The sequence below is a fragment of the Hipposideros armiger genome, unplaced genomic scaffold, assembly GCF_001890085.2.
Source record: "Hipposideros armiger isolate ML-2016 unplaced genomic scaffold, ASM189008v1 scaffold_1116, whole genome shotgun sequence".
Lineage (NCBI taxonomy): Eukaryota > Metazoa > Chordata > Mammalia > Chiroptera > Hipposideridae > Hipposideros > Hipposideros armiger.
Genome location: NW_017732466.1, coordinates 7,903 through 18,502, shown reverse-complemented (window position 1 = coordinate 18,502; position 10,600 = coordinate 7,903). Strand labels below are relative to the sequence as shown.

The following is a 10,600-nucleotide window of genomic DNA, read 5'->3' as shown; positions in this document are numbered from 1 at the left end:
CAAGTCTCCAGTCACTTAGGAAGTGTGTGAAAAATGCATATTTCTGAGTAGTCCTGGGATCTTTGAGTTGAACATCTCTAGGATTGGGTTTATTAATTTGTGTTTAAATAAATGATCAAGCCCCAAATTACCCTGAGTATTTCCATTTCAGCACCAGGCGTGGGACCCACTGCTTGTTCCTTGACTAGGAAAGGGACAGGTGTCAGCGTGGAGAACATCAGAGTGCTATCTGGTGGTGCCACAGGCTGAGTGCAACGGTGTGGCTCTTAGAATTTAGGGGGGCAAAAAGGGAAGATAATTTCTTTAACTCAGGGATACTGACATCTCACAACACTCTACCACAAGCCTGATTGAAAGGTCATCGATTGTTTTTTATCAGTTGGACTGTGGCAAGGTTTCTTTATTCCACATAGAGGAACACTTTCATGAATGTAATGACTTATTTTGATCTATGTCTGTATATTCTCCTGTCTTTTTCACCCCTCCACTCCCAGTTCCACTCCTTTGCCTCAATAATCTACACTCCCAAGTAAGTTACCTTTGGATCATGTAGCTGGGGACGCTCATCCCGACTGGCCTTACAAAGAATAATACCACTCTGTCTTGGTATCGCAGCTACTTTTAATCCTGATGGAGTTTGTCCCAGCTTTGCCACGCTGTCACATTGTCCGTATGCCCGGTGCACATACAGCTCAGGCCCAACCCCTAAAAGGAGCTTAGACCAGTTAACGCTGAGTGGGGTCATTCCTCAGCTTGGGCAGCAGGGGGCAGCCTTTCCTTATTATTATTTTTTAAAAGACCTAAGGAACTGCAATCTCAGGGTGGCCACTTGAGGGGGTGAGAAGAATGTGGATACAGCCCACGGGGCCTGGAGGGGAAAACTGGGTTGTTTGTGTGCCTTTCTCGAGCTGTGTGTTGGGATGTGGGGAGGAGATACACAAATAACACGTTATAGATACATAATTCTTGAAACCTTTCCAGCACGTGAATACCCTCATTTAAACCCAAAATTTGTCTCCTAATTTCCTCAGATGAAACTGAAACCCAACGAGGCTAAATGAGTCGCCAAAGTCATGCAAGATGAAGAGGCAGCGCTGGAACCAGCACTCAGGCCTCCTTACGTAAGGTTTGGGGTTCTCCTTGGCGCCACTGTCCCTGAGGCTGCTGAGGGCCCTGCCCCTCGGGAAAGACTACTTCCTGGAGCCAGTCTGCCCCTGCGCCTGCTCACCCAACCCCCTACTGGTGTCTGTGAGACCTTGGGCAAGCTACCAAACCTCCTGAAGGCCCCATCTCTTTATAAAATGGGAATAATAACAATACCACCTACCTTAGGGAGTTCTTGTGAGAACTAAATAAGGTAGTGCATGTATCGTGGAGCCTGGAATTATTAGTAAAAATGTCTTCACAGAGGGTATGGCCTAAGACTATCTCTACAGCACGGATTCTCAAGCTTTAGCTTGCGCCCGAATGACTTGGAAGTCTTATGAAAATGCAAGTCGCTGGGCCCCATCCCAGAATGTATGGCTCAGTAAGTCTGGGGCCCAAGAATGAGCTCTTCTCCTAAATTCCTAGGTGATTCTGGTGCTGCTGGTCCAGAGACCACACTGTGAAAGCCATTTTTCTGGAAGACTCTTCAGTACATTTTCCTCCACTCCTAGGTTCTAACTTTGTTTTTTCAATCACTGGGGGCCTATTATATTCTGGGTATTGTTTGATCACTAGATACACCAGGATTTGAGCAAGACAAGATTTCTTCCCCAAGGAGCTCACTGCCGAATGCCAAGATAGACACATCCATATTGACTAAGCAGCATGGCTGTGACAGAAGTCAGCGTGGATTGGAAGGAGGAATCCTTGCTCAGGACAGAGGGCCAATGGGCTCAGTGCAGGGGTGGGGGAAGAGGTTGGGGAGCAGGAAAGGTAGGAAAAGACTTTCCTGAAGAGGGTAAAGGAGTGGGTGGGAAGGTCATCGAGTGAGACGGACCAGTGTTGTCCAGAGCTGGAGGTCAGAGGTGCATGGCTCATTGGCGGAACCACCAGGACGTATGAGCATCAGAGCATAAGCAGGGGAAGGGAGTGGGGAGGTGAGGCCGGGGCAGAGCAGGAAGAATACTGCATTTCTAGGCTAAGGAGCTTGGGCTCTATTTTGGAAGCTGTGCAAAGTCGGGAAAGGTGTTAAGAGTTGATGGAACGTGCAGGATCTCTTTGTATGCAGTGTTAGAAGATGGGCAGGGGACCAGACCCCTCAGGCAGTGCCGTGAGGCAGGGATGGGCTGGAGAGCAGAGTGGATGGACCATGGTTGCAGCAGGATAGACTGCTGGGGTAGAGAGAGTGTGGGCTTCGGAGCCAGGCAAATAAGGAGCCCGACCCCAGACCTACCATTTTCTGGATGAGGGACATGGGTAAACTAACTCTGCTTTCTTGTCTGTACCGCTGGCATAATAACCACTCCAGAATGGAGGGCGAACTAACCATGAAAATGTCTGCAAAGCACTCAGTACGGTGTATCCCTGTTGCTGTCATTAGGTGAGATGCACAAAAGGCAGATTTCTCCGGAGCTTGAAGAATGGAGCCCCAGGGGCCTCTCTTGTCTCCCTCAGACACATGAATGGGCCGTGAAGACACAGAGACCAGTGGGGCTTTCTGGGGCCAGGAGGGAACACGAGCTGGGTAAGAGCACGTGGCAAAGGCACTCAGGAAAGGCCAAGGTGATTGGCACTGCTGTCCCCCTAGATGCGTTCCCTCTGGGTACAAGTGAAAGGAGGTGGCAGGGCCCTGCACACCAGGCCCCATGTGGGCACACACTAGCATGGCACTCAAGACCGGGGGAGGTGCCAAGGTCAAGGACCCTCGAACGCGGCCTTTCTGAAACATATTTCCCTGTAGAAAACAGACCCCCTAGTTCCCAGCTTATTATTTCTTGGATTCCATCTCTTCATCTGCTGCCAAACGAGTATTCCATGGAGCATATTTGGGAAGCGGCGCTCTGCCCGCCTATAAGAGGCGGGGCCCTGTCTGACCTCAGGTGGAAGGATATTTCTGAGATCCAGAGGCTGGAGGGAACAGGCGCAAACACAGGCGGTTGGATAGGGTCACTTTATTATTAGCATAGTGATGGCAGAGGGATGGGGGTAACGGCTTTAGCTGTTGTTGGCGATGGTCTCCTGAATCCAGTCCACAAATTTGCAGACTCTGGTGTAGACACCAGGCCTGTTCTTCTGGGCGCAGCCGTAGCCCCAGGAGACGACTCCTTGGAGCTCCCCATTGCAGACCACGGGGCCACCAGAGTCACCCTGGGGAGGAAGAAGGTGGGACAGGTTTTGTAAAGAGGGAGAAAAAAGGGACGACAGCCCCACAGCCTTGGGGGTTCAAATCCCGCCTCCAGGTAGACCATGTGAATGGGCTGGGGTCTCAGCATGTGAAGGGGACAGTCACCTGGCAGGAGTCCTTGCCTCCCTCAAGGAAGCCAGCGCAGACCATGTTCTCTGTGATCTGTCCGGGGTAAGAGGCTTCGCACTTGGCCTGGCTCAGCAGAGGGGCTTCCAGGCACTGCAGCAGCTCAGGGTAGTTGACTTTGGGGAGCAGGAAGAGATCAAGAAAATAAAACATGTGGGTCAGGCCAGGCTGGGGGATGGTCATCTAGGGCCGAACCCTGAGGGCAGCCAGGAGAGGACCCCAAGAACATCAGCCCCAGCAAGGAACAATGGGTTTCAGCTTCCCGAAGGATCCCTGCAGAACCCCTCCCTGAAAGTGCAGCAGCAAGCGCTATGGTTGTCCTCTCTTTCCATTGTGGGGTCGACCCCTTGAGACTCGGCATCTCTCGGGTCCCCAGCCCAGAGCCTGTGAGGAGTGGGCACTAGACGGTATTTGCAGACTAGAAGCTCAGGGCATGCATGGCGGTGGGACACTTTCAGAAGCTGGAGGGTGAAGTCGCGAGAGCCCCACTCACCGCCAGAGCTCAGGGTGTTGCCCCAGCCGGAGATGAGGCACTGGGTGCCAGCGGGCGCACAGGCTGAAGGCAGGGAGACGGTGGACACCCGGGCACTGATGACGGCAGGCGAGGACAGCTTGATCAGCATGATGTCATTGTCCAGGGTCCAGCTGTCATAGCCGGGGTGGCGGATGACCTTGGCAGAGTTGATGAACTGCTCGTTGCCCTCCAGGACATCGATGTTGTGCTCTCCCAGCCTCACCTGGATACGGCTGTGGGGGGCGGGAAGCACAGGCAGGCCTTTTCTCCACATCCCCAGTTTCCCACCCCCAGGTCCCAGGCTCCCTGCTCGTGAGGTGTGACACCAAGAAGCTTTCTGCTTCAGAGGTAGGTGGGAGTGGAGCGGGATGAGGTGAAGGGGTCCAGGTGGCAATAGTTCGTCAATCTGCTTTCCCAGCCACCTTTCCCAATCGCCCCCCACCGCCATGCCTCCAGGGCCATGGGCACAAAGGAGCTACTTGAAGTCTCTTAGGCATTTCTCATCCTCTGTCGCTTTGCTAACTAAAGCAGTGACTAGCTTTCTCCCTTCCTGGCCTGGTAAGCGCTGTCATTTTGCATGATCTAACCCAGTGGGTCTCAAAGTGTGAGAACTGGGAACTTGGTAGAAATACAAAGTCCCAGGTCCCACCCCAGACCTACTGAATCGGAAACTCTGGGGGTGGGACCGGATGACCAGAGCCCGGGCTCCTCCAGGTTCTTCTGACACACGGGTGGCTTTGAGAACCCTTGGTCTAGACAGTGACTCTCAGCTCTGCTGTAGGGAAGAATCACCAGAGGTAGAGAGTGTGGAAAACTCACCCATATTCACACCCCACTTCCTGAAAATTCTGAGTTAATCGCCCTGGGATAGGACCCAGGCATTGGTATGTTTTGAACATTGTTCAGCTGGTTTTACCATGCAGCCAACTGAGAAAGGCTACTTGTGTGAAGTCCTTGACTGTTTTGCTGTTGGGCCTTACACCCCAAATTGCCCCTCCCTGCTTTTATGACCGATAATCCTTGCTGTTTTATCTATTTTGGGGGGGAGGGGAGTCCCTCTTCATCCCCAGCTCCTGGGCTGCAGTGGCCGTTGACAGATCCTCTTGTCCCTCATCCTTTCCACCCATCTTACCCTGAACTCCCCTGGACTCATCCCCCCTTGCTGAGATGGCAGGGCTGTGGGCTTGGCAGTCAGCACACTTACGACTTGTAGCAGTGAGCCGCGGACACCACCCACTGGTCATTGATGAGGGAGCCACCGCAGAAGTGGTAGCCAGCATTCAGGGACACCTGGTAGGGGACGGAGTTCTCCTGGCAGGTGTAGCCCCCGACGATCTTGTCATCGTCGTCAGCGGGGAAAGCAACTTGGGTGGAGAGAAGGGAGGGAGAAGCCAACTCAGCAGGGTGTACTGAGTGGGACCCGGAGCGCTGTGGCTGGATCGGGCCAATTAGGATTCCTCCCCAAGCAAGTGATGGTAGGCGGGGTCCAGGAAGCACTGCTATCCCTGTCATTATCTGTGGATGTGGTTCTCCTTAGTCTCTGCATGTCTGCAGGGCACGTAGCTAGGTACCCTGCAGCCCACACCTCTACTGGGGACACCAGGAGGACAAGGACACCAGCAATGCCCTCACAGTGTGATAGGGCTCAGAATGAGAGTTTTCTCATCCACTGAATGCTCCTCTCCCTCTTCTTCATCACTCACCTACTCCCCACAGCTATTTGAGCCCCTGATTGTCAGGATGGGTGGACCTAGCTCGGATGATCTCCTGGCTGAGTAGCTCTGACTGTCCCCAGCTTCTCCCATAGCTCAGATCTGTGCAGTGTGGTCAGTGAGAGCAGCCCACAGGCCCATTAGGCAGGACAAAGGTAGGCACTGTTATTGGCCACAAGGACAGTGATTCTCAACCGTGGCTCTATACACCTGGGCATCTTAAAATCACCTGGGAAGCTTCAAAATTCAATGCACCCCAGGCCAAACAAGTCAGAATTTCTAGGGCTAGGACTCTGGCATGAGTGCTTGTTCAGCTCCCCCAGGTGTACCTGGGGTTAAGAACAGCTACAGTTGTCAGGGCTAAGCCTTAAGTCTACTGGTTTATTTCATGGATCACCTTCACCTGGTCTCTCTTTCCAGCCTCTCCAAACAAAGCCCAGAGACGAATGAATGATGGGGCTGGGAGCGGAGTCAGGCAGAAGGTGAGAGAGGTGAGGCTTAAAAAGAGCCGAAGAACAGGAAGGAGGGATGCTAGACACACACGGGGGATAGAATTCAGAGCATGAGAGAAATAGGGGGGGCAGCAAGAATGGGGCTTTCTTCTCTGCCTGGAGAGAGGACCAGTGGGGCCTGAAGCAATGCAGGGAACTCACCGGCAACTCCCACAAAGGCAAAGATCAGGAGTGGATTCATGGCTGCAAAAGAAAGTATCACTGGTAGGTGCTGGAGAGCCTTTTATACCTCCCAAGGTGAGGGAGAGGGGCTGGGTGTGGGGGCCGAGGGTCAGCGCTCCTCCCAGTGCAAACACACCTGCAGCTTTCCCTTGCCCAGGGTCTTGCATCAGCTCTGCTGTGTGGCCACTCTGTGGGTTCGTGACCTACACGTGATAAGAAAACTGACCTTCTGTAGGCAGAGAGGAAGGCTAGCTGATACCTAGAAGGGGAAACCAAGCCCCCACGTATCACAGCCGGGCCTTCTGAAGTTGAGGAGGTGAGGGTTTAGGACGAGGAAAAATGGCCGAGGGCCCTAGAAATCCTCTGACCTCAGGGAGATGAATTTAACTTACTTTAAAGAAGGGCCGATAGTGGTAGCAAAACTGGCTGCTCGATATCCTACAGCCGGCTGAGAGGAAAGATGTCTTCTCTAAGTCTCTACCTGTGAGCATGAGGACCCTTCTTTCAAGTCTCAACCAGGGCAGGAAGGTCAAATCCAAGGCATTGGAAGAACCAGAATCCCAACATCAAGAGGTGATGAGAAGGCAGAAACAGAGTTCCTTGGGAGTCTGGGCTTTCAGCTGGCTCTCCTTCCTACCAAGTCTTGGGGAGGGGGGTCATTTGGGAAGGAGGAAGGGCAAGGATTAAGAAGGTGTCTACCTGATACATTTGGAGAATGGAAGACCAATGCCACATCCCTCCTCTTCCTCACCCTCAGGACCATGGCCTTTCCCATCACTCACGCTGTCACGGGGTCTCTTTCAGCAGCCTCCTGGTTGCCCTGGGAATCTGCACTGGTGGTGATGAAAACTGCCCCCACTTGCTAGGAGCCGACAGCCTGAGCTAGAATTATATGCTCCAGGTCATATATCAAAAAGAGTTTGGACGACGATAAATTTGGGCTGATCAGAGAATCAGCAGTAGGTAGAGGGATTAGCGCATGGTAAAGGGGATGAGTATTGGGTGATCAATAACAAAGGTGCAGTGGTGGGATCCTGGAATTTTCTATTTTAGATGCAATGGGACTGTTGTATTGGGCGGGCTCAATACAGAGTGAATCTTCCCAGAAATGATCATTTTGGGACCTGCTATGGCCACCATACACAGCCCTGTGATTTACTGAGGTACACCCTGGCCAGAGAGGTATAGAGATGCTCAAGTCTACTTATAAGGCAGGTGGGGGAGCCTTCTTATGAAGAGACTTCTCAGCTCCTCTGAGCTCAGGGCTGGTGACAGGCAGGAGTGGACAAGAGTCCACGTTTGAATTCTCTGAAGGGTAGAAATGAGTAAAAGTCCTGTAGAGGGTGAACCAAATGAGAAAAGCTCAGAACTCTGGTGGAGAGACAGAAAGTAGGCTGGAAGGACGGAGTAAATGGGAACTAGAGTGACTTGGAGGAAATGCCAGTGTGGGGTTTATGGGTTGAGAGGGAGCCATAGGGTGACTTCTGGTCCAGTGCCTGGCATGGCTGGAAGCCAGCTTCGCCACAACAAGAGATCCACTGCTCAGGGTTCTCCCGTGTCCTCTGACGGGCTTGCATCAAGGTGGGACAACCGCCATATTTGTACAGTGCCTGACAGTTTTTAAAGAGCTTTTACACACACACACACACACACACACACACACACACACACACACACACCAGTACTACGCTGATTTTCTTTTGTGTTGAGTTTCAAGTTTAACTTTTCACACACGCTTTAATTATGAGGTATGCAGAGTAAAATTATATCCATTTACAGAGGATGAGACTGAGAATCAGAATGGTTCTGTCTTGCCCAAGAAGACAGATCTAAAAATGGCCTCAAGGCTACAGGCAGCCATGGGAAGTGTGACGCGTGGGAATCTCTGCAGGTGGCATCTAAGAGCAAGTGAGATCAAGTCAGAGGACAAACTACATCCTGACCCCTCCTGATGCTTGCCTCTCTGGCAGAAATAGATTGAACTAATCTTCCACCTGGCACCTGGGCTCAGAGCCTTACCTAGCCATGGCCTTGGATTCCTCTAGGCCACATCTATAGCATGGTTGACACACCTCTCTGTGCTCACAGGTAGCTGACCCAGGCTGTGGAGCCTCAGTAATAGAGGCTTGTCCTGTAATGTCACCAAGTATACTATTTTGTTTTATCCCCGTGTTATGAGGCCTTTATAGGAAGTCCTGCTTTAGAGCAGGGGTGTCAAACTGGCAGCCCGTGGGCTGCATGCGGCCCTCGAGGTAATTTTTTCTATACTCATCTTCAGTAGTTAAAGGGTTAATGAGGAAATTGTGTGTACGGTATTGCCTCGATCTCCCCTAAGCGCTATGTTCTTCATAACAATTTTTTCTATTTTCATTTTATTTCAGAGCATCGTGGGCCACAGAAAATTACCGCGAGGGCCGCATGCAGCCTGTGGGCTGCCAGTTTGACACCCCTGCTTTAGAGGATAAGGAGAGGCTCTTGCTGTAGATACCAGCGTGCCCTGGACAGGTACGGGGAGGAGATCTTTCATAAAATCATAGGAAATTATTTTGGGATAAGGGGGAAATGTTTTGCATTGATGCTTGTGGCTCAGGCACTGTATAAAAGGGGAATACTGAAGAGTTTAAGGATTTTTCTGTGTCTAAATACTAGCCTTCTCCTGGTATTTTGTGCTCCTTCTTAGAATGAACTATCATGCCCCCAAAAGACTATGAGGTCGGTTTTCTTCAAGGTGGCACGAACCATCTTCCAGGCAGAGAAGGTAGCTGTAGGTGGAGACCGTTATCTAATACTCTAGGCTCCGATGTGGAGGATGGATTCAGGCTCACCTTTGCCCCGTTTAATTTGGAAGAGTCTCTGCAGCTCTCGGTACTCTGTAGTCTGAACTATGTCTATTCCTCTAAGACATTCTTGTGGTTCGTAGTTAGCACTTGGCATATCCAACCCCTGTCATGTAATTATAATATTGAATAGTTGTCTGTGCTTACTGTGTCAAACATTGTATAAGTCTCTCATGGACCTTTTCAAAATTGTATTATCACAACCATGCAGGGGGTCACACATTTTACAGATGACAAAATGAGCTGTGTAGAGGTGAGGTAACTTGCTCAAGGTCACACAGCCAGTCAGTTGTAGAGACGGGATTAAGCGTGGAAGTCCTACTCTAGAAGCTGGATGCTTGACCGTAGGAATTTCGGCTTCCCTTCCTCTTAGTTGATCCTCAGTGCCGCCTCATGAGGTAGGCGGCAGATACTGTTACCAAGGAAGATTTTAGAGCTCAGGGGTTAAATGACTTCTCCAGGGTCACCTGGCTAAGGAATGTGGAGATGACACCAGAACCTCTCCCTCTTCAAGCTAAGTTCATCCCCCATTATGTTGTTACATGTTAGAGTCTTTCAGACCTCCCAGTGGCCTGAAAAGGAGATTTTCGTCAGATTCCAAATCATTAATTTCTTTTATTAAGGATACTTTCCTCCCCAACCCCCCTCAGCTCACGTACATCTCCTCAGCTCTTCGTCGTCTCCTCCTTGGGTGCCAGGGGCCTTCACCACTCTCCAACCAGACTGTCAGATTCCGGGCCGTCTTCCCTCCAAACCCCCAGCTCCCTTCCTCCTCCGTTATTTTTTCTAAGCCACGTATTTTCTCCATGGGACAATTTCTCTTTATCCAATAAGAATTTTCTTGGATATTTTAGCCTGGGGATCACTGAATCTGGATAGCAAAGAGGCGCTCTGTGTGATAAAAAAAAAATAACCTGAAGAGTGAGATGGAGGCATTGAGGCGTAAGCCAGTCATGGTCCATTGGCTAAATGGAGCAGCCTCTGTTCCTCCCCACACCCCTTTCGCTCCCCACCCCAAAGCCAGGGAAGACATGTGTGTTATATGCCCAGAGAGAAGCCCATTTTCATAGTCTATCTATTCTTCCTGCTTCTATAGAGGGGTGAATTGGGAAGCTTCTAGCAACTGAAGCTTTTTACCTAAAGATAGATGAGTTCCTGTAATGTACTGATCTTTCTGTTCACATTTCAGTCACACCTTGTCCCATCCCTGGACCTATTATAGCTGCTTAAGTGACTTCTGAGTCTACTGCAGAGTAGGCAGAAGAAAGCCAGGAGAGAATCCAGGGAGACTACCCATGTAGGCCGTTGTTACCGTAGCAGGCATGGCTTCTTCCATGATACTCAGAGTTTAACGAGGGACATGTGTCTGTATTTTTCTAAGTCATATTAGATCCAGACTGAGTCCC

The 10,600-nt window shown here is 50.9% G+C and overlaps 1 protein-coding gene across 1 annotated transcript; it reads right to left on the bottom strand.

Annotated features, from left to right (window-relative positions):
* Positions 1–3,132: 3,132 nt before the first annotated feature.
* On the bottom strand, positions 3,133–6,376 carry PRSS2 (serine protease 2). Its single transcript, XM_019632302.1, has 5 exons — positions 6,337–6,376; positions 5,176–5,335; positions 3,951–4,204; positions 3,437–3,573; positions 3,133–3,294 (listed from the first exon to the last, which is right to left on the bottom strand). The coding sequence occupies exons 1-5, from the start codon at positions 6,374–6,376 to the stop codon at positions 3,142–3,144; spliced, it is 744 nt and encodes a 247-aa protein (XP_019487847.1). The 3' UTR covers positions 3,133–3,141.
* Positions 6,377–10,600: the final 4,224 nt, after the last annotated feature.

Excerpts from the sequence above, each read along its gene's own strand:
- PRSS2 (XM_019632302.1), bottom strand. The coding sequence starts at position 6,376 with ATGAATCCACTCCTGATCTTTGCCTTTGTGGGAGTTGCCG. Across the intron at positions 5,336-6,336 it reads TGCCTTTGTGGGAGTTGCCG|TTGCTTTCCCCGCTGACGAC; the intron begins GTGAGTTCCCTG and ends TCTCCACCCAAG. Across the intron at positions 3,295-3,436 it reads GAGGCAAGGACTCCTGCCAG|GGTGACTCTGGTGGCCCCGT; the intron begins GTGACTGTCCCC and ends CTTCCTCCCCAG.